Genomic DNA, 23,725 nt, shown 5'->3' on the forward strand with positions numbered 1-23,725 from the left:
AAAATTGAATGTGAAGAGAGCTCTATGAGGCAGAACTATAAAACTCTTAGAAGAAAAGATAGAAATAAGTTTTTGTGACTTTGGATTTGGCAATGGATTCTTAGATATAACACCAAAAGTGGAAGCAACAACAAAAATGTATATTGGGCTTCATTAAAATAAAAAACTTGTTTTGCAATGGACGCCATTATGAATTGAAAAGACAACACATAGGAGAAAATATTTGCAAATTTTGTATCTGACAAGAGACTTGTATGAGGAACAAATAAAGAACTCTTACAATTCAACTAGTTTCCCCTGGTCCATGTGGCCTATAAATAAAATTTGGGCTCTCAGGTATTTGAAGCAGTGGTTCCCAAACTCTCATGCACCAAAGAAAATGTTGCCAGATTTAGCAAGTAAAACATGGACCATCCAGTCAAATTTAAATTTCATATAAACAATGAATAATTTCTTAGTGTAAGCCCATGCAATGTTTGGGATGAATTTAACTGAGTGTCCTATATTTTATGTGGCAACCTTACCTAAGAATCACCTTGAGGCTTCTCAAGTTCAGATTCCCAGGTCCTGATTCAGCAGCCCTGGGCTGGGACTCAGGAAGCTGCTCTCTCTTAACCCTGGAGACCTGACATGGGTGTCCAGGCCACATTTTGAGAAACTCTGATTAAATTCTCTAAAAGTCATAAGAAGCTTCACAATAGCTTCTAGCCATACTCCTTAGAACCATTCACATTCCAAACTAACAAAAAACATGGAACTGTAGGTTTTGCAAAAATCTATGCCTTGAAATAAAGTGTCAAATAAAAGGGTAAAGGAAAGCAAAATAATAAACAACAGCTATAGCAAAACTCTTGAAGGAATTCAACGAAGTTCCCTGTGGGATTTTCCTGCCATATTCTTGGGAAAGGTGATCAGCCCAGGCAGGCTATGGTAAGATCTCACACAACAGGATATACAGATGGTTATGTATTTTTCCTCACTTATTCTCCTCAGGTGGCCCAAGTTTGGCCACTTTGCTCTAAATCAGGCTCTAAATGCAACTCTAAATGCATTCCTTCCAGTACACTTTGGAAAGCTGGAAACCACCACAACCATTGCAAAAACCCCCAGAGAAAGGGGAAAATCACTTCCACTGTGAGCCTTCAGCATAATGAAGGCCAGAGTTCGCTGGATGGTGAGTGGATTTCCGGCCTACTCTACATGGTGAAATTAATTTAAATGCTGCTATCATTCATAAAGCTTTTCCCAAAGTAGGCTGCATGTGGCCATTGTAACAATGTGTCCATCTTCTAATGACTCTAGATTCCTCCTGCTGAGCACTAACCCTCTGTCAGAGAGGGCATCTCCCCACTCCAGCCATATCTGCAAGGATTCAAGAAAAAACCCAACCCACTTTCCATCCACAGCCTCGACAATCTTGACCTCAATCTCTTGCTCGTACAGGGTGCGTAACATCCGGTCCCGCCTGTCCTTTCTGCGCTTGAGGTTGATCATGAAAATCTAACACAGAAAGAAAAAAGGAAAAGAAACACAGATTATTCAAGTCTTACTTTAGGCTGTTTGAAAAGTTAAGTAAATGTAAGGACCAAAGTTTTAATTAGAATAAGGAGTGGAAGAAAATAGGGAAAACCGTGGTGAAGATCTGTTTATATTTCATATCAAGTCAAATGATATTAATTCAAACAGAATGACTTTCAAAACTGAACCATCTGTGGTGACTTCACCCTCTCTTTGTTTCTCTGACGCTTGTTGGTGGACAGGTTTGCCGTGTTCTTGAGATAGGAAAGTTCAAAAAAATTACCCTTCAGGAGGCCAAGTGTGAATTAAACCCCAAATAGAAGACTCCGAGGTAGGAGGCAATTGGGCAAGTGTGTTAGATTTGTCAGCTGACCTAAGTCTACATCCTGACTGTTATTTACTAAGTGTCTGCCTTGGCCCAGTTCCCATGCCTCAGTTTCCTCATCTGTAAAACTGGGTTGATACTGGTCCTATCTCATGGGTTCTAAATATTAGCTATTCTTAAAGTTCATATCCACTCTAATAAAGTAATTCAAGGAATGAGAAAAATCTAGTCTTAACACATTCCTTGCATTTCCAAAGGTTCCAAACAGAATTATCAAGGTCTCAATGTTAAGAGCTTCTTGACCAGAATTGTTCAACTTCCCTAGAGATAAGGGAATTTCTCTGAAAGAAGTAAAGAGAAGGGACCCTACCTTTGGAGTCAGCCCTTTGATGGAAGGGAGAAATGGAAAAGCATCATTTCCACATCATACTAGTCCATGAAGTCCCCAAGAATATGCATCCAGATTCCTGCCCAAGGGGGTTGGGTCCATCTTTAGTCCCTCATCTTAGCCCCTACATTCCTGATGGCTGCCCTAAACACATACATATCATGAAGCCATGGCAGGGAGTTATGGAGAGTGAGACAGTCCTGACTACTCTCAGATTTAAGGAGCCACAGAAATACCTCAAGACTCATGAACACTGTTAACAGGTAAATATGTGTATTCCCAAGGTCCTTTTGCTACAAGCAGTAACAAACTCGCTCTGAACATTAAATTAGTCCTCTAAGGTACGAGACTTCAGCTGCCAGCAAGAAATACTGATGACACGTAGCATGGAAAAGGAGAAACCCATAGGAATAAGTTGAATGACATTGGCTTCATCCTGACTTAACCACCAGATGACTTTGAGGAAGACAGTGAATGCTTCAGGGTCCAGTTCGCTTGTTCGTTAAAGGGGGCGTTGAACAATTTCATCTCGCAAGTACAACACAGATTAAAATGCCTATGATATGTGGTTTAGATAAAGCTTGCTTTATGCCATGCCTAGAATAAAGAAGAAACTATGTCTTGTAACCAGCCTGGCGTTCAGACTTTACTGGAGATGAAGCTTTGGTTCACAGTCATCCTGAATGTAATCGTCACTAATGTTCTATGTTTTACTGGATCAAAAGCTACACTAAAATTTCAACCCTTCCTTCCAAAATATTCTCACTTCCATCCATGTGTAAAGCTTTGAGCAAAGAAAATGATGGGAAAACAAGATGTCCTCTTGAAAGAAATTATCCACCTAATTTAGGGCAAAGTGAATTCGGTGCATCATAATTTCATTACTTCTCTTGATTACCTGAGTATTTTTTTTTAAACATAATTTCTGTGGTGACTGTACTTGCCTTGTTACTTGGGACTTCATAACTTAATGGGTTGTGTTCTTTTACATTTCACATTCTTCCTGTTTAGGATCACAGTGTGATGGGCCATGTTTCATCCCACAATTTTAAAAGATATGGAAAGGAAGGGGCATTTCCTCCTGTGTGTACATGGAGCTGCCCGAGGTCATTCCAGGAGAACAAAAACAAACCCAAATCAACCCCCCCCCAAATGAACAGAAATACAACAAAAAGTCCCCTCAAACCAGAGACCTCTAGTCTGGGAAGACTTTTGTAAATAATAATTCAGTCCCAGCTTCTGCCAGGACAAGTGCAGTGAAAATTGTAACCATAAGGAAAAACACAGACAGCTTGCTCATACTTAGTGAATAGTAAACAGAGAAAGAGCCACAGAGCCAAATGCAGCCCAGACACTACCAACAAGGTCAGGGAGTTCTGGGAGAATGAGAAAGGCCGGTGAAAATCCCTTTTTCCACCATCTTATCTCTGTTCTAGAGCCCAGGGTAATTATTTCCTGCACCTGTATCACCTCCTAGAGTTGGCATTTTCCAAAAGACTTCTAGGGTGACCCAGTCCTTACACCCCCATCCAAATGGAAGACCAGAGCTAGAAGATCCTGGTTTTGCCCCATTTGATTTCCTTCGGCTTGGTCCCCATAGGAATGTGTTTAACCAGAAAAATGAATCTATGTGAAGATACTTGTGTTCTTTCACCTGGAGAACTGAAGGCTGATGAGGGTTGCAGGGAAGGACAGCGTTAGTAAGATGTGGAAGTTGGGACAGTGCGTGGTGTGGACCAAACTTTTCCGCAGCCCCAGTTGTTTTTAAAAATTATTTGCTCTTTATTCTAATTCCTCTCTTCCACATTAAAATCATCTCTTCTCATTCTGCCCTCTGTGGAAACAGCATCATAGCTGCTAACTCTTTCTATTTAGTATTCATGAAATACTCTTTCCCATTCCTGAAGCCCAGATTCACATCAATTTTTTAAAAGAAATACCAATGCCCATCCCAGGAGCTTTTAGATGGCTATACCTGGGGACATGCGTGACCCAGCACAGAATGATAAGCAAGGCTTTTTCTTTCACTGGAGCGATGGCAAGAGCACACAGCGCAAAACCTGGCCTGTAACATACCCAGAACCCATGGAAAAGTTCTATCTCAGTGTGTGGATTCCTGAGGCACCATCCTACCCTTTAGATCACCAGAGTCTTGAGTACTGATCAGCAGCTACACGACATAAGGGACCCGCAAAGGATTCAGTGACTTGGAGTCACACTTCGGCCACTCCCAAGTAGCTGTTGTGTATATTACCAAGAGAGGTATTTCTTTATATTCTTGCTTCCTTCTTCACGCAATCAAAACTTTATATTAAATATGGCCCTTGGAGTGCTATTATGAAGTTCTTGTCCACTGAAAGGCAGAATTTTACAACAGGTTTCCTTTTTTCTCTTTTTCTTTTTCCTCTCAACCCTGCCCTCAGCTTTTTTCCATGGAAGAACAGCACAGAGAAAAGAAAGCACAGACTGTTCCAGAATGGTTTCTATCCACTCAGAATAAAGTTAAGGTCCTCTAATGCTTAAAACATTATCTTCTTTACCCTTGAATCTTTATAGGAAGGTTTACAAAATATAGCAGCATCTGCTCCTAGAAAACACAAAATTCACTCATGATTAAATACTAACTTCTTTCTAACCCAATGATTAATTTGTTTTTACCTTTTACCTTTTAAAAAAATTATTTATTTGAATATAGTTGACACAATATCGTGTTAGTTTCAGGTACATGTGATTCTCATTTTTTTATCCTTTATTTTTATTTCTACTTTTTTAAGTAGGCTCCACACCCAACATGAGGCTTGAACTCATGACCCCAAGTCCAAGAGTCGCATGCTCCACTGACTGAGCCGGCCAAGCACCCCAAATGCTCCTTTTTTAAGATAAGAAAGCTGAGACATGACACAAATTGAGTTGTTTTCCCAAGACCTCGGTGCCTTTTCAGCAGCCAAGCCAGTTTTGCTGACTGTCCGATGTAAGATCAGGCTCACACTCCAATATAAACACGTAAGCATGCTGCATACGTGCACATGTGTGCATGTGCACACACAGGCACCTTTCCTACCTCATCAAATCCCATCTTGTCTGGATATTTAGGGACAACTGAAACAAATTGGGAGGGTTCCACTGGAGGACCGTCAACTGGAAGACACAAGAAACACACAGAGTGCTTTGTTAGTGAAAGGCTCAGGGAACAGAATTCCATCCACACACCTGATGTCTAGGAACACAGTCTGGATGTCTGGGGCAGGGGATAACTGCTCAGCAGTTCTCCAGGACTGAGCGGATACACAAGAACCCTGATGGCCAGGGCTTCCAGAATGCTTGTTCATACGCAGACTGCAGTATTCACTCCATTTCCCTTAAGACTTATTTTCAGAGGAGATGAGAGTCAGTCTAGGATGCCGGTTAAGAGTGAAGGCTCTGGAGTCAGATGATCTGGGTCCAAACCTTGGTCTGGGAAGGTCTGGAAGAGTTAAGTGACCTCTCCAAGCCCGTCTCTTCATGTGTAAAATCAGGATAATAAAAGTGTATCTCTTGGGGGTGTTGTGAAATTTAAATGAGACCTGCATGCAAAGCACTCACCACCAGTAAATTGACATAGTAAAAACTCAGTAACTTTTAAGCTATTACTTACTGTGGCTCATAATGAAAGACCTCAGAAGTAGGCCAGACTTCTTCTAAATAATGCTTTCTCTGTATATTTTAAAGGGGACTAGTCTGGGACTATTTTTATCCCATTCAGGCAGGTTTAGCTACAGGTATGCAAAGGTCCTTTATTTTAACAGGAACTTGCTTTTAAGGGCCAGTCCACATCCCAAAACTGGGTACAGGGCTAACAGGTAAATTTCCAGATGGGAGGCACACTGCATCTTAAGTAATAAAAGTTTCATTTATTTCATACTCGAAAAAAAAGTTTTCTTTACAAACTATACATTTGAAAGGTCGGAAGTAATGCTGAGTGGAGAATCTGGAAAGGTCTTGAAGATTTTTGGAATTGCAAATCCAAAGTACTCATTTGGTTTTCCTTAAAGGGGTAACACAAAGAAAACACAGTGAGAGCTGGTAACTTGGGTGGTTTGAGGAACTGTTGGTGGTGGCCATCACCACTATTCAGCATTACCCATCTCCTCCAGTCCAGGCAGATGAGAGGAATCACTTCCTCACCCTTGAAGTTGGTCATGGCCTTGTGAACTGCTACTGCTCAGCTCTCCAAGCCCTCCTTCCATTCCCACCCTTGCCCACCACAACGGTCACAGCAGATGTTGATAATGGAGAAGCCGCATATTTGAAGCAGCCTAGAATGATGTGCCAGTATTGGGAAGACAGCTGCCCAGAAGGACGCCGGGACCACTGCGGACTTTGAATTGCAAGAAATATGCCATTGCTGTAGGAAGCCAGCTAGATTTTTTAAAAAATTTTTTATTGTTATGTTAATCACCATATATTACATCATTTGTTTTGGTGTACTGTTCCATGATTCATTGTTTGTTCATAACACCCAGTGCTCCATGCAGAACGTGCCCTCCTTAATACCCATCACCAGGCTAACCCATCCCCCCACCCCCTCCCCTCTAGAACCCTCAGTTTGTTTTTCAGAGTCCATCATCTCTCCTGGTTCGTCTCCCCCTCTGACTTACTCCCCTTCATTCTTCCTCTCCTGCTATCTTCTTCTTTTTCTTTTTTCTTAACATATGTTGCATTGTTTCAGAAGTACAGATCTGTGATTCAACAGTCTTGCACAATTCACAGTGCTCACCGTAGCACATACCCTCCCCAATGTCTATCACCCAGCCACCCCATCCCTCCCACCCCCGACCACTCCAGCAACCCTCAGTTTGTTTCCTGAGATTAAGAATTCCTCATATCAGTGAGGTCATATGATACATGTCTTTCTCTGATTGACTTATTTCACTAAGCATAACACCCTCCAGTTCCATCCATGTCATTGCAAATGGCAAGATCTCATTCCTTTTGATGGCTGCATAATATTCCATTGTGTATATATACCACATCTTCTTTATCCATTCATCTGTCGATGGACATCTTAAGCCAGCTAGATTTTATCACTATTTGACATCCCAGCATAACCTTTTCATCCTTCTGACTGAGATACTGTCCAAAGAGTACTATTTGTTTAACTTACCCTTCCCTGGGATATTAAAGAGAAACCATGACATCCAGTTTCACTTACGATCGAATGATGTGAAGTTCTAGAAGGTAGTGAGACTGGTTTCCTAAGCCGAACACAAGAGTTGGTCTCATTCCTTCAAGCCTGACCCCTATGGTCACATTTCTGTGAATACACAGTGCATGTGTTTCTGTTTCCATTAGAAGCCCAGAATATTTTGCTCCTTTCTGCTCCACCCCACTCCTCATTAATTTTTTTTTTAAATCAACAAATATTGATGGAAGAGCCACCGGGTACAGAGTTAGGCTTTTGAGAGAAAGAAACTTAGCATACAAACTCCTTTTTGTTTATAATGTTGTTTGAGGAGCTGTCTGGCTCTCCCTCCTTGGGTCTTGGAGTTGGGAGGGGGTTATATTTTGAGTTCCCCTTTTCACACTGTTGGTCTCTGTTTGGCACTCACATGGCCTGCGTGGCTTTAACATTTCAGCCAAAGAGACTGCTTTTAGCCATTTTGCTTCCATCAAACATGGGCAGTCATTGCAATCACAGGACAAGTGTCCCCCACAAGCCACAAGTAGCTGGCTTCTGAAAGCCACCATTGAGCAAAAATATGAGAAATATGTCTGGGTTTTGTCCCCAAGGACAGAGCAAAGCCACTGGGAAAGACAGGGAATGATACAAGTTAGACCTAAGAAATTTACTGTGCAAGGAGAAGGGATGTGTCTTTCACTCATCAGAGTTGAAGGTCAGGTATATCCCAGCTTTGGTTGGGGTCATTTCTGACTCCATCGTTCATAATTTATCAGCCCCTCATTGAATCCCTCCCTAGACATAGCCCCTCACTGTGCCACACCCATTGAGACAATATGTTTTACTGGCTACTGGATAGTTTCAAGACCTAGGAATAATAATCACAACTACTATGATAGAGATCTTATTATTCACTGAACTCTGGGTTACACTCTTGACATACATAATCACAGTTACTTAATTTTCACGACATGTACCCTGGGATAAGTATGAGTGTCTCCATTTTTACAGATAAAGAAACAAAGGCTTCAACAACTTGCCCAAGGTCACAGAGCTGACCGAGCTGGTACTTGAACCTAAGTCTGACTCCTGAACCCTTTACCCCCACTCGGCCTGCCCCCAAAGCTGGTCCTTGGTAGCCATTGGCATCAAGTTGGTCTTGGCAACTGGGCTGAATTCACAGAAGCTCAGTTAGCTAAGTCGTTGCTCCTGGGTGACCATCACTTGTTGCTTTATCTGTAGTCTACACTGGAGCACACACTATCCAGCAGTGCACAATGTGCCAGTTCAGTCATGCCCCCCAAAATATTTGAGAGATCATGCTTGTACCAAATCCTAACTAAATCATAATCATTTAATCATAATCCTGAGGTTGTCCTGAACTCCTTGGATTGCTGTAGCCACCACCCTAGCTCAGATCCTCACTCACCATGATTGGGCAGGGTTTTTTTTAAATTTTATTAATTAATTAATTAATTTAAGAGAGAGAGGCATGAGCTGGTGGGGAGGGGCAGAGGGAGAGGGAGAGAGAATCTTAAGCAGGCTCCACATTCAGCACAGAGCCCAATGCTCGGCTCAATCTCATGACCCTGAGATCATGACCTGAGCCAAAATCAAGAGTCAGACGCTTAACCGACTGAGCCACCCAGGTGCCCCCATGCTTGGGCTGTTTTAATATTTTTCAAACTCTCATGCACTTGGTCTTGCTTCATTCTAACTCGTTATGCACACTATTGTCAAAATAATCTTCTTCTTCAAGCACAGTGCTGGTCTTGACCACAACAGTCACACTCAACACTTTGCAATTTGTTAAGTGCTTTCATATTCATGACATCATTTGTCTTCATTTATCTTTTGGTTGTTTTTATAGATGAAGAAATTGAGACCTACCCAGATGTAGACTTGCCCAAGGTCAAATAGGGAGTCATTGGTGCCAAGATCCAATAGTGAGTGATTGGTAATATTATTGGACCTTCCGACTTCATGTCCAATAATCTTAATAATCTTTACATGACATTCTATGGCTCCAGAATGTTGTTACCAAGAAGGGCACATGAGATCTCCCATCACCTCATGCCCTGACTTGCAAGACCAATCCCCTCATGCCTTTTATATAACCCATTGACTTCTTTCACCTTGACAAGATCTAGCCTCCTGTCATCCATCCCCCAATTTTCTGTACAGAAAGCACATTCTCAAATTTTCTGTACGGCTCCTAACATATGAAGTGAGTAAATACATGTAGAATGATGGGCAGAGTGCTGCCTGTGCACCTTAACTGGTGCTACACCCCTTCTCCCACCCCACCCCAGCTCCTCACTCTGCTCTCTGACACTCCAGTCTGTAATTCATCAACTCTTTGACATTTTTAGTCTCTTACTTTCTCTGAATGTCTCTTTACCTTTGTATTTTAACTAAAATTTGGCTTTCCTTGGAGGACACTGCTTCTCTTTCACCTGTCAGGGTAGAAGCTGATTTTTCTTATCTCCTCCAATTCACTCCCAAACTGTTTCCCTTTCATCCCTCAAAACCCCCAGCTTCTTTGAAGTGTATGTTAGCACCCTCTGCCCCCTAGCCACGCCCCCCTCAGCCACTGATGATGACAGCCTTTGGCTCATAATCTCGTTGTTCCTGCCATCATTCTTAAAACTTTAGCATCCACACGGTGATCCACCTGACAACGGGGCTTCTAGGTCCTGTACTAACAATCATTCTTTCAGTGGCCCACTACCATGTCTGCCTCCATCACCTCTTTCATGTCCTTGTGTCCATTGGTACCGAACCTAGATTTCTTGGGCTAGCACTCTAACCACGCCCCTGTAAAGACTCTTGATCTGCTTCCACTAATCTTGCTTGGTAAAATCCCAATCCTGCTTAAAGTTGATTATTCACTTAGCCCCAAGAATACTGCAAGAGAAATTCACACAATTGTGTTGACTGAATCACTTTAAAATTACAACCACAGATGTCACTTTGGCACTCGACACTGCCAAATGATGCAGTTATGCTTCCATAGTAAATTTACTTTCCCACTCTCTGAGCAATCTGTTTTATGCCTTGTCCTCTTTCCTGACACCTCCAGCATCTCTCTCAAGCTGATGGACTACATACCTCATAAAAAAAATAGTCAAAGTAGACCTGCCTTTTCCTTCCACCTCAAGTCCACAAACCCAGCTGCATCTGTACCTACACATTCTGCATTCCCATCTGCTCGGGGCGGGGGGGGGGGGGAAGAAGCCTCTCTGTTCCCACCTCGGACAACTTCTCCAATACTGTCTTAGGTTACAACGCCTCTTGTTTTCTCAAGGACTTCAGCCTCACAACTGCCTCCTTCTCTTCTACATCATCTGGTTCTCCTCATATACTGAATCTTTCTTGTCAGTATATGAAAATGCTAAAATCTTGTTAGTATATGAATATGCTAAAAAACAACACAAAACAACTTCTCCTTTGATCTCTCATTCCCTTTCAGCCACCACCCTACTTCTCTATCCCCATCGCAACAAGCTTCCACTTTCTCATCTCCCCATGGGCCTCCCTTTGGTCTACTCCAGTGGGCTTGTGTCCCCATTATTGCACCGTAGTAGCTCTTATCAAGGTCATCACAGATCTTTCTCTTGACAGAACCAATGTTAAATTCCCTATCTTCATGTCACTGGACTTCTCAGCCACAGCTGGCTCCTTCCTGAGACACTTCTCAATTTTTCCTTCCAGCTTCTTGGCTGTTTGTCTCCCCCAGGGATCTGTTCTGTTCCCTCCCCTCTTCTCTTTCTATGATCTTCTACTAAACAAGTTCACGCTGTTCCATGACTTCAAATGTCCTTTTAATGCTGATGACTTTCAAATGTCTGTCTCCAGCTGGAGTATCGTCCCTGAACTCCAGACTCATATCCAAATATCTCTTAACTTCTTCACTGAGATGTTTTAAAAATATCATAAGCTTACATGACCAAAACTTCCCTCCCCAAATCTTTTCCTATTTCATTAAAGGGTATCCCAGGCCCAAATCCTGGTGTCACCTGGATTCCTTCCTTTCCTTTGTTGGCTGCATCCAGGTCTCTGTAAGTCCTGTTGGCTCTACCAACAAAATATATCCTAACTCCATCGGCTTCTCATCACCTCCCTGCTACATCTTGCATCCCAACCACCATCTTCTCTCACCAAGAGAGAGGAACTGCTCCTCCTATACTCAAATGTCCACACCACAGACTGAGTAATCTTTCTAAATGCATACATCACATCATGCCACTCCCCCCACCCCACCCCACATGTTATCCCATTACTCTTAAAATAAAATCTGAATTCTTTGCTGTGGCCGCAAGGCTCTGCTTGATCCGGACACATCTTCCTTCATGACCTCAACTCCTTCTACTCAACTCCTCTGTACTCTGACCACATTGGCCTGCTGTTCGTGGATCATCACAGTTTCTCCTAACAACCTTTGTAGTTTTTTGGGTTTTTTTGTTGTTGTTGTTGTTTTGTTTTGTTTTGTTTTGTTATGTTTTAAGTAGGCTCCCTGCCCAGTGTGGAGCCCAATGCAGGGCTTGAACTCATGACCCTGAGATCAAGACCTGAGCTTAGATCAAGAGTCAGACACTTAACCGACTGAGCCACCCAGGCACCCCTGTAGGTCTTTCTACTTGGAACACTCTTCCCCCAAGTATTCATGTGGCTGTTCCCTCGGTAGATTGTCTATCTCTCTGTGTTGGAATATAAATTCCTTGAGGGTGAAGCTCCTGCTGATTTTGCTCACTGTTTTATCTCCAGCATCTTGAATGATCCATGGAATATAGTAAGTGTTTAATCAGTACTTAACAGCCTGACTCTCTCTTCTAAAATTTTCCTTGCTTCCTTACTGCTTTCAGGGTGGGCATTCTGCCTTAGCTGGGCAATTCAAGGGCCACAACAATTAAGCCACCCTAACCCTCAAATTTTATTTACTTCTACTATTCAAAGCCAACTCTCTTCCAGGGTGAGAATGCTTTTTGGATGATATCTTTGCTCATTCTGTTTCCTCTGCCTATAGTGCCCTCACTGTATCACTCCGTCTGTTTAAACTTCTAGCAAAGCCCAGCTTGAGAACCACCAGGGCTTGGTGGACTCTCCTAGAACACACCTGCCCACAGCAATTTCTCCCAATTCCAAACTCCAACTGCTCTTATATGTGCTCCTCTTACAAAGCACTGTACTGAACTATTGGCATCTTTTAATGGTTGTCCTGTGTCTCCAGTTAAATAGATAAACCCAAAACAGAGAATTGGTTGTAAAATGTTTTGAATCCTTCATAGAGTGACTCATAGATTGTAGGAAGGCATTCAATGTTTGTACATAGATATAATTCTTGTTCTAATGCTGCAATTGGGATAGTCTAATAGCAGCCAGATTCCAGATGCTGTGCCAAATGTTTTAATATCTGGCTTATCTTTCCTGAGGACACTTGACAGATATGATTTCATGATTATCCTTTTCTTAATCCTACAGTGGCCTCCAGTCTGTATTTCTGCATTATTACCCTCAAAGGTTTATTTTTCTAATCATTTTTCTTACTCCAATTATGTTCTATTTTTTAAAATTCAGAATCTGAAATTTTAACAAAATTATAACTAAAGAAGGTAAATGGAATAATAAAATGGCGTATATAAAGTACCTAACATTAGACTTGGTAGGCATTGGGAGATCAATAATGACAGCTATAAATTATAGGTTCTTTTCAGATGAATTCTACTTACATCGCATGGTGTTGTGCATGATTATAATTTATAATAATTAAAAACTTTATTGACAATGTGTGTGCTTCTATGTACAGGGAAGCTTCTGTGCTCTCCGTTCTATGTGGGGAAACAAGAGAAGGCAAGGTTCTCACCATCCCTCTCTGAGCTGCCATCTACTTGGAGTCAAGTCTGATGGCAATGAAACAGGGGTGATAAGGGGACGCACATTACCAAGGGTCAAACTGAGTCCTAATAACCACAATCCTTCAATATTTTATGGAGTTGATGTCCATTATTTTATTTGCCTCTCCTATCCCTGCAAAATAAGTGCTATTATCCTTACTCCACAGATAAAGGAACTAAAGCTCCAAGAGGTGAATTCCCCCTTCCTAAGTGACAGAGCTTGGGTTGAAATTCATTATTTTGGATTCAGGTTCAGTGCTCTTTGCAATACAGTTTTCATGTTTTCCCTTACTCATTCTTTCACTTGTTTTGTCATACATTCAGCAACTATTTGTTTGGTAGCAACCATATATCATGCACTGTCCTAGGTGCTTGGGATAAAAGGCAGTAAGATACTGCCCTTGTCTAGAACATAGACAATAGGCAGAAACAGTATGTATTAAAGAAATTCACAAAAGAAATTCCTAAGGGCTGGTTCAAGAAATACTGTCGCAATGAACCAGCTCCCTATTCAATTCTCATCCCCCCCTCCATGGAAGGCTGGAATTTTTGTTCATTATCCCTATTATTCTCTATATACTTAGAGAGCAATAGTATCTCTTGTTGCTTTTTTCAAACCCAGGGACACTGAGATGAGGAAAGATTGGATGGCTTACAAACTATCATGCACATCAGCATGCAAAGCTTGTGATGGTAGGAGTGCTCCTCTCCTCATCCCAAGTATAGTCTGTGGACGTACTTTACTCAGCACCACTGATATGCTCCGGGTATATTGAGCTGACTGATATTTTGCAAACAGAAGCTTATATAAATACAGTAGGAGAGCCTGCTATTTAAAGGAATCTTCAGATGAATCTTTTAAATTATTATTGTCTTTCTTACTATCGGGTCCCAACCATGTTTCTTAAAAAAAAAAAAAAAAAACTCTCCTTTTTCTCTATTTCCTTGCTTCTTAGTTACTTCTCAAACACTTTGAATTCTGATTCAGCCTTTTTGAAACCATCCTTGTTATGGGCATTAGCTGAAAAATCCATTGGACTTCCAGTCTTTATCTTACTTGAAGTTCCTTCCACATCTCACACTCCTGTTTTATTGAAATTCTGGGATGTCACATTATCTTGTTGATGGAATCTCAACTCAACATCTTTAGGCTTGATAGATTCATCTCTCCATCTCTTCACTAGACATTTCAACCTAAACTCAATTCACTCATTTATTCATTCAATTATTCAACAAATATTTACTGGGTGCCTACTAGGTGACAGGCAAAGGACTATACTTTGAGACAAATATGATGAACAAGGCATTTACTGTCTGAAGGTGGGGAGCAAGAAATAGATATTCGCAGGCAATTCAGTGGGTCTAAAAATGAACTCATGACTTTTCCTTGCAAACGTCCCCTTTATTCTGAGTGCTCTATACCATTTAAAGCTCCTACAGTGATTCCAAAGCACTCAAGTCAGAACTTAGAAGTTTTTCTCTGCTTCCCTTTTGTTCAGCCACAGATTCTTGGCTGAGTCCCTTCAAGCCTATGTCACGAGTTTCTCTTAATCTCTTCCTTCCTCTCCATTCTCCCTGGTCCTGCCCTAGCTCGGATCCTCACCATCTCTTGCCTAGTTTACCATGTAATGTCCAAAATGTCCTCTTCACCTCTGGCCTGAGCCCAGCCATCCCCTGCCCCACCCTACTCCAGCCATACTTCTCTTACCGTGAGAGAAACCATTCTAAATCCAGATTTCAATCAGACATTTCTCTGCTAAAAATCTCTTTAAGAGTTCCCTCTCCTTTCAGAAAAAGTCCAAACACCTTCTTATATACATTAGAGGTCCTTCTGGCTGGGCTCCTGCCCACTTTCCAGCCTCACTTCCTGCTGTGCCTCCCCAGTCATCCCCACTGCCCCCCCACACACATCCTACACTCCCGTGACAAATAACAGAATTTCTCAGATGCTGCGTGAAAATGAAGTGTAAATATTTCGTCCTTTGGGAAGCCATTTCCAACATCCTTCCTTGGGCAGGGTTTATCCATTACCTTCTCCTTTAGCCACCACTGCACATTATACACCATAATTAGTATGGCGACCAATTATTGAGCATTTACCAATTCTGACTTCATGCTAGACACAGAGGCAATAAGGATGCCGTGTTTAAGGACATGAGCTTTGCAGATTGCAAGACTGGTTCAAGTCCCAAGCTGTCATTTGTTTAGCAAAGTGATCTAGGGCAAGTTGCTGACACTGCACTTCTTCATCTGTGATATGGGGATAATAAAAACCCTTTCATTGAGTGTTGTAAGGATTAATGAGACTATGGACAAAAAATGCTTAGCCTAGCATCTGTTACATGATAAGCTATTATTAAGTTGAAATCATAATTATTGTTATTGGACTTCTGATATATATCATGGAGAATTTGCCCCCAGCCCTAAGGTTTTATCTCCATTTCACAACTAAGGTTAGACTGCTTTATGAAAATCATATAATTAGAAAGCAGTAAAAGTTTAGAGTTTAAGTCCACACCACAAAACACCATTCTAGCCCTTATGACCTTGTGTGAGATGTATTTACTGTGTACGCAGCTTCGGCACCTGGATCGAAAGCTCCCTAAGGGCAGACCTTGCCATATTGGTATGTCGCATAGGAGAAGTTTAAGAATGAATAAACAAATGAATGTTTCAGCCAAGGCAGACCGGTGGCTGTGAGATCTCAGTCCTGGGAGAGGGGAGGAGTGGCTGGTATGGTCCCGGTGGCAAGGGAACTAGAGGCTCCGGGATCACTCACTCATCGCTTCTATCTGCACATGGATGAGGTTCTCGATGTCCTCCTGCAGGGTCTGATGGGGCTTCAGGGGGATGGGCAGGTAGCCATAGTGCTCTCGGTTGCAGAGGTACATCTGGATGCCTGAGGACCCAAGAGAGCAACAAAAGCAACCAATCAGAAAACATAGTTCTTGGTTCCCTATAGACAACTAAGGGAAAAAAAAAATGCTTGGACCGTGGCTGAAGCTGAGTTTGGCACTGAAACCGAACAGTAGTTGTTTCAGACGCTGTCTGTAGACCTCAAAAATGCTCTTTATTAAGAAAATTTAACACAGCGTTGGGGGCTAATAAAAACCGTGGGCCATTCTTCAGCTCAGAGGAAATTGATTTTTTTTCTTTCCAAAGAAAAAGCATACTCGTGGTCTGAAATGAACACTAAAGGCTTGAAGGAATCAAAAGGAGGCAAGGAATTCCCATTCCAGAGAACAGAATGGAACACTGTAATCCGCCTACAGGAAATAACAAGAAAATGAGGAATAAAATGCACATTTGATATGAAAGCAAACAGGAAAATCCTGTGAGGCTGACAGATTATTAAAGCTAAATCTAGGCATAGGGAGAACAAAAAACAAAGGAAATTTAGAATTCTCCATGGCTCTCCATGGTTTTATTTCTTCTCTTAGCAGGCATGAATTTGGAGTCAACCAACAGACGTGAAACTTGTATAACAGATTCATAAAGGGACAAAAGAGTCTGCATTTCAAGTCCTGGTAAGAACCTTCAGTGTGACAATACCAGAAAAATGCCCCGTCCTCTTGTATTCAACACTGGGTTTCCAGGCCCTAGATGGCTAACTCCAAGAGTTGTACAGCATCTCTGTTTAACCAGACAGCTAGGACTATAGGAATCAGATGGTCTCATAGAGATCCAACAATTGACAGTCCCACCTAAAGAAAAGATTAATGAAATTAATGGGATTAATTTATAGGATTAATGAATTAATCCTAATGAAAAGGATGAGTCTGCCAAGCACTGGTCCATGGGTCCAAGCTTCTGACTGGTTAATTGCTGTACTCATCTATGCTTTCCAGAGACAGAATTACCTGCAGAGTGACTTCTCTATGTTGTGCAGATGAAATTTCCTCCAGTCAGCTCTATCACCTGCCAAATCAGGTGAAGCTGTCTCACGGCATTAACAGAGAAGAGCGGGGGAAAGAAAAGGGCCTTTATCCTCCTTTTTGCTGAATCTGGCTCAAACCAGGGCTGGTCCAGCATGCGCTGTCCCTTCTCTTGCTTGACCAAGTGAACTCACTAACTCTGCTGTTTGCCTACACGATCCTTCAGCAGAACTTCGAACCAAAACGTAGCCTCTTGCAAAGTCATGATGCGATCAGAAAATGGAAGGAAAATGATTTCATGTTTCGGTTGCCTCTCGATCGTAATTAGGTAAATCATTTTACCATTCACCTTTCCAAAGCTTCAGTAAAAAGGGGAGATGAGACTTAGCCAAGGTGTCCATCAAATGTGGAGGGACAAGAAAGGCATTTTCACACATGCAAGGTCATAAGTATTTACTTACCATCGCACTTTCTCAAAAAGTGACTGGATGACGCGGGAGAAAGAGAAGGGGGAGGAGTAAGGGGAAGGAGAAGAGGAGGGGGCGGATCACAGAAAACAAGGGAGACCTGAGACATAATTGACAGGGGTGTCCATGTGGGCGGGAGGGAGGAGAAGGGCATCCCGGTTTGGGGTCAATAGGTGTGGCACCACTCAGATGCAAGTACATCGGAAGGCTCCAGGAGAGACAGCTTCACAAACGTGCAAAAAGAACATCTGAAAAATTGGACCATTCTAAGAGAGGTTTTAGACAACTAGGGCTTAGTTTGAGATTGTATTTGGAGTAATAAAACTAAGCAAAAAAAAAGGGGGGGCATTTTTAAGTTGAATATGGAAGGCAAACTAACCATAGTCTATACGTGGCTCAGCCTGGAATTAGGTTCGTATAACTCGAACAACAAAAGCACTGGCCATGATCTATCTTAAATCACCATGTAATTCTATCAAGAGGGCAGGGTATTGTTTGCACTGACGGAGCAAAGGGAGGGGAGAGAGCTAACTCCTCATCTTCCGCAGTGGACACTCAATAGATAATGCCTCAAGCAAAACCAGAGAATCAAGAAGTAGCAACACGAGCATATTATTTAGAAGCACGGATATAATATTACACGTCTACCATCATCTGTTAGAGTTAAAAGTGTCTGTCTTCTAGAAGAGGGAAATGAGGTACAAGGGGGTGATGTGTAGGGGACTTCTAATTTTATAATAAATCTTGGAGGACTCTTTGAACTCTTTCAACTATGTACATGGATAATTTGTTAAAAACATAAACATTTTAAATGGAAATGTGTTGATCATTAGTTAAAATCTATAAAGGAAACTGGTACTCTCAATGAAACCTACTTCTGGAGAAAACAATTTTCTTTCCCTTTGGAAAAGATTGGTAAATGAAACTATACCTCAAAGCTCTGTACTTGTCTTGTGAAAATATCCGACATTTCCTTGTTCTCACATAGTACCTTAACAAGGCAAATTGATATGCTTATTTTTATCCTTGATGATGACAAATCAGATTCAGGAGGGCTATGACTTGTCCAAGGTCACACAGTAAGTCATTAGCATGAAACCTTTGTCCCTAAAGAGCCAAAACCAAGTATTTTCTTATCTGCCCAGGGTTCCAAAGCCAAGTCTCAGAACCAGTAATAACTCGGAGTTGCCATTCTCACACATGGGAGGCACTTTGATTACTACCAGTGCCATGTAGGAGGCAGATCTGCCTGCCCGTCACCCACATTGCTTGCCTTTTTTGACTCAACAGCAGACATTCGGAAGATGACTGGCCGGCGCCAGAGATGGCTCCTGTGGATACAGAGCCGACACCCCTGGCCACAATGGGAAGTGAACTCCTGACCTTGGCTTCATTATAGCCTCAGAGACTCGCCTATGACCCTGTGTTCTCCTCGGGGGCTAGCTCAGCAGCCACACCCCAGTGCGCCAGCACACTTGGATTGCCCCTCTCACTCATCAACCCTCATGTGGCAATGACTGGAGTCCGAGGTGAAAGGTTAAGGATCAAGGTCTGCGGTGAGACGGTCCTGCCGGGTATCTGCAGACCCTTAATTGCCTGTTGGACATTTAACAAATGATGCTTCAGTGGAGGAAACACAGCTAGGGAGATTCACAGAGTGAGAACAAGAGAACGCAAATCATCTTTCATCAAGGGAGAAGGGGAGTGCTTTGCTTTGGATCTCCAAATCTTCCATGGGCTGCACAGGGCTCCCAGGCTCATTCTTGTCTCTCCTGGAAATACTTCAAGAGAAGTTCAAGTGCCACCTTGGAGCCACAGGGCTCTTAGAAAAGCTCTTTCATTTTCCCCAAATGACAGTGATTCTTTCCTGCTTGCCCCCTGATGGGTGCATGGTTTATACCACCGGTGTGACCCTCAGCTTTCCCTGCTTCACAACTACTACTCACGTTTCCACATGCAAAGACCTTATCTCTCCAAGTAACACGGAACCTAACACGATGCTAGGCAGGAAGGCAAGGCCTAGAATATTGATTCCCTCTCCTTTCTTTTCTACCTCTTCTCTCCCCAGTTGAATCACCAAACAGCTTTGGGCCTATCCATCTGTTTGCAATGTCCTGGGAAAGCCTATGGGAGTCTGACCCATAAAAAATGAAGTCTGAGTGAACAGGCCAAGGAAAGAACAGAGCTGAAAAATTCCTATCCAGCCTGTGTCACTCTTCCAGCCCCAAATCCAGTTCTTCGTTTAAAAAAATATATTCTAATAATTGAGTGCATGGGTCACAATAATACCTTATGCACTGACTATCAGAGAGGACTCTGTTAGGCAAGGACCATTACCGTAATTGTGAATAGTTCACTTTCTTGGAACATCCTTACTGCAGGCTCGGAAGCAAAGGGACTGGCACGACCCAAAGGAATGACAAGGTCCCGAGTCTGCTTCTCATCCTGGAGAAGTCAGAGCAAATCACAGACCGAGTTAAAAGAAACTCCCAATCCAGATGAGGATAGGAACCCTGCTTTTGCCCTGACATGGGGCTCAAGAATGCCTACACCTGGCCCAAGGGTCTAAATGGCTCTAGCAGCCAAGGAAAAATAATCAGCCTTCCATATTTCCACCAAATATTCTCATTCCTACCAAGTCTACAACTGATGAGTGGGACACCAATGGCTTTAGAGATGGCCTGCTGTGTGAGCTGTACCTTGAGTTTGTATTAACATTCTCACCTGCCAGCAACTTGCCTCAGCTGCCTGGTCTCAGCTCCACTATGTATACGGCCACATGAGTTTATTCACCATGTGCCTGGTTTCTGAGCTCACTTTTGCTAGTGGTGAAATGACATGTTTCTGGCTCATGGATAATGGGACCTGACTTCTCTCAGGAAGGTCTGAATGATCTTGAGAATACAGCTTTGCTTTAGGAATGTCATGTATCTTCCTGCTGAGTTGCCATAGTGAATGAAAGCCTCCCTGATGGCATGTGCAAGGTGACACAAGAGAAATCACTTACCCTCCTACTGACAAGTCTTCCTCAAAAAGCCTATGGGCCCCACCGGAAACGCTTCCCAGTGGTTCTTGAAAGGCTCTGGCTCTGCCTTTCCTTGCATGGGGACTGTGGCAGAGACTGCTGGTTGCCTCCCTAGATCTGTCCCCTCCTCCTTTAGAGTAAGAGAACTGGGGCTCTAGACTGCAGAGAATAAAGAGCACATTTTGAGCCCTGCTTCCAGCTACGAGTTGACCTGTGACTAAATTCTGGCTAAGGGGATATGCATGGAAGTGACATGTTCAAGTCCTAAAATGAAGGAGTGCCCTTCCCTCTCCAGCATTTACTCATTGGCTAGAATGCATCCATACTGATGAGATGTCTTGGGTCGTCCAATTAGGGACAATACTCATGGAGGATGAGGAAGCAACAGAGAAGGAGCCAGGGGCTCTGAAAACTTTGGGGAACAGTGTCACTCTGCCAGCTCAGACTTTTTTAAGAAGAGATAAACTTCTATTTTTAAAGTCTGGGGTCTTTGCCAATGTTGTTTTGGGCTTCTGTCACAGTTTCCCATTAATTTTTTATTATAGTGAACAAAATGATGCAGCAGCACCACAGAGAAGCAATCACCTGCTCATGGCGGCTACCACCTGCACGGTCTCCCCAGCACTCAAAAAATGGAGAGTGGATTTCTGAGGAGGGGCCAGCCCTGGCTCTGGGTCATTGATGTTCACAGGGACAGAAACAGAGGGTCCTGAATTGCAAACAATTGTCTCTAATACTACCTGAAAGAACAGGTTTATATAGGTCTGTTTTATACGAAGATGCACAAAACAGAGGACCTGGTTATTTGCAGTGTTTCCATGGTGACAGGACAATTGAACACAACCAGTACCTGCTTGCCTGCTGGAGAAGGCAAAGACGATGATGTCATCAAAGGTCCAGGTATAGTCCTGGTGCGGGGGATAGAACATCAGCTTGTCAGAGGCCTCCTTCCTGAGGTCAATTAGGAAGGTGGAGTGAACCATGGGAACGGGAAAGCAGCCCATCCGCTTCCATTCTCTGATCTGAAGGTAGTCTGGGGTGCGTTTATAGAAGCCCTGGAAAAGAGAAATAGGTGGGCTTTGTTCTCTGATCTGAGGCCTTTATCCTTCCCAGTCTTGGGCTAGGCTCCTTCCTTCTAAGCCACCGCCAGTTGAGGAGAAGTCCCCAAGCAGTCACTTCCGCTAGTCACTTCCGCTATTCTTATCTTGGTCTAAGAATTTCCAGCAGAGCTCAAGAAATGCTATTTGCATAGAAAAATAACACTTAAAGGGTCCTGTTATCAGAAATAATTTTAGTATTAAGGAGGGCGTGTATTGCATGGAGCACTGGGTATTATACGCAAACAATGAATCATGGAACACTACATCAAAAACTAATGATGTACTGTATGGTGACTAACATAACATAATAAAATAAAATAAAATAAGAAATAATTTTGGTTTCAGCCTATCTCTGGGTTTAATGATCTCATAAAAGTATATTTTATATTGATGTGTGATTGAATGTGAAGAAAAGTATTAAGAGGTGGTGAAGCAGAGAAGTTAAAAGCACAGGTTCTGGTGTCTGGCTGCCCAAATTCAAATTCTATCTCAGCAACTAATTGTCTGGAAGTACCTGTCAGGTGACTCAACTTTGCTGTGCCTATTCCCTCATCTGTAAACCAGGAATGACGGCACGGTCTACTCCATGGGGTTGCGTGAAAAAATTAGGTAAGGTAAAATCTGAAAAATGCTTAGAATAGTGCCTAGCACTAAGAAAGCATAAAAATATACTGGCTAATACTAAAATTACTACATTATCTGGCTAATATTTTTAATGAAATCTGTAGTACTTAAACATACAAAGAGGGTCCTTCAGTGCCGTTACTTATTCAATACTCTGGTGAAGGTGCCCCCACTGCTCCACACTCTTTTGGGGATTCTCCTTTAGAAAGTTCTTTCTGGATGAGCACACAGGACAACCAACCTCCTTACTCTGTGGTTTTGAACACACTGGTTTGGAATAACCCAGCTTCCCCCTGCCCCCAAACTTAACTGTTCATTCAAAAAACATCTACTGAGTCCTTGCTATATCCCAGGCACTGTGTTTAGATGCTGGAGACTCAGCAGTAAATAAGCATCCCCAGCCTTAGCCCTCACGAAGTATGGAATCCACTGGAGCTTACACTCCAGGGGCACCAATTATAACCTGACTACTGCCAAAGCTCAAATCTGTTCCAGAAAAGAAGATGCATGATGTATGTATGAAGATGTTAAATGTATGTGGAAGCTTTGAAATGCATTTCCAAAAATGTTCTAGGTGACAGCAGGCTCATGGAATGGGTGTGAGCCAGCACCCTGAAGGGCAGAATACTCAGTGGACAGAGAACTTCTCCCATGTTTATTGATCAGTCACCTTATTTTATGGTCACATTTTATGTTGTGATGTCAGTGACCACACATTAGGCACTGCAGCCTCTTCTATTTCTCTGACACTTCCTTCAGGGCCCAGGTAGGTGTTCTGGCTGAGCTCACCCTAACACTGACCGTGTAATAACGTAGAAGGATCACAAATTAAGAACTTAAAAGATGTGAGTGTTAGAGTCATCTTAACCTTCCTTTAACTGTTTGATCTCAGCCCATGCTTAACGGCTTTAAGCTGACTTTCTTCTCCTGAAAAATGGGATAACAGCTGATGCGTCTATCTCATGGGATTGTAGAATGGATCACATGTGATAAGGTCTATGAAGATACTTTGACAACTGTAATTCATTATATGAGGTAGTATTATTGCTACAGTGTTTTATTACCCTTTAACTCAAGGATTGCTTAACATCCTTCAATTTATGAGCATTCTTCCAAGGGATAAAGGAAACACTGGTTCTTTGAAGGACTGCCTAAGAACGCATGTCAAATACAAAGTTCTAGACTACTTAGGAACAATATTCTCAGAATGAGAAGTTTGCAAAACTCATGATGATGAATCATTGAATATCCTGAGGGTGAGCAGAAGGAAGGTGAGAAAATGAGAGAGAAAGAGGGAGAGAGAGAGAGAGAGAATGAATATGCCTTCTGCAGACAGGCAGATGACAGATGG

General features: G+C 42.4%; 1 protein-coding gene across 1 annotated transcript in view; it reads right to left on the minus strand.

Annotated features, from left to right (window-relative positions):
* The window catches only part of COLGALT2 (collagen beta(1-O)galactosyltransferase 2), a 103,709-nt gene that overhangs the window by 13,496 nt on the left and 66,488 nt on the right, over window positions 1–23,725 (minus strand). Inside the window, exons 5-8 of the mRNA XM_028121576.1 lie at window positions 21,501–21,705; window positions 16,063–16,182; window positions 5,293–5,369; window positions 1,394–1,500 (exon numbers count right to left, since the gene is read on the minus strand). Coding sequence (XP_027977377.1) covers window positions 1,394–1,500; window positions 5,293–5,369; window positions 16,063–16,182; window positions 21,501–21,705 — 509 coding nt within the window. The remainder of the gene's footprint in view (window positions 1–1,393; window positions 1,501–5,292; window positions 5,370–16,062; window positions 16,183–21,500; window positions 21,706–23,725) is intronic.

This window comes from Eumetopias jubatus, unplaced genomic scaffold (assembly GCF_037043125.1).
Source record: "Eumetopias jubatus isolate StellerSeaLion01/CBP00866 unplaced genomic scaffold, mEumJub1_p1.0 scaffold_12, whole genome shotgun sequence".
Lineage (NCBI taxonomy): Eukaryota > Metazoa > Chordata > Mammalia > Carnivora > Otariidae > Eumetopias > Eumetopias jubatus.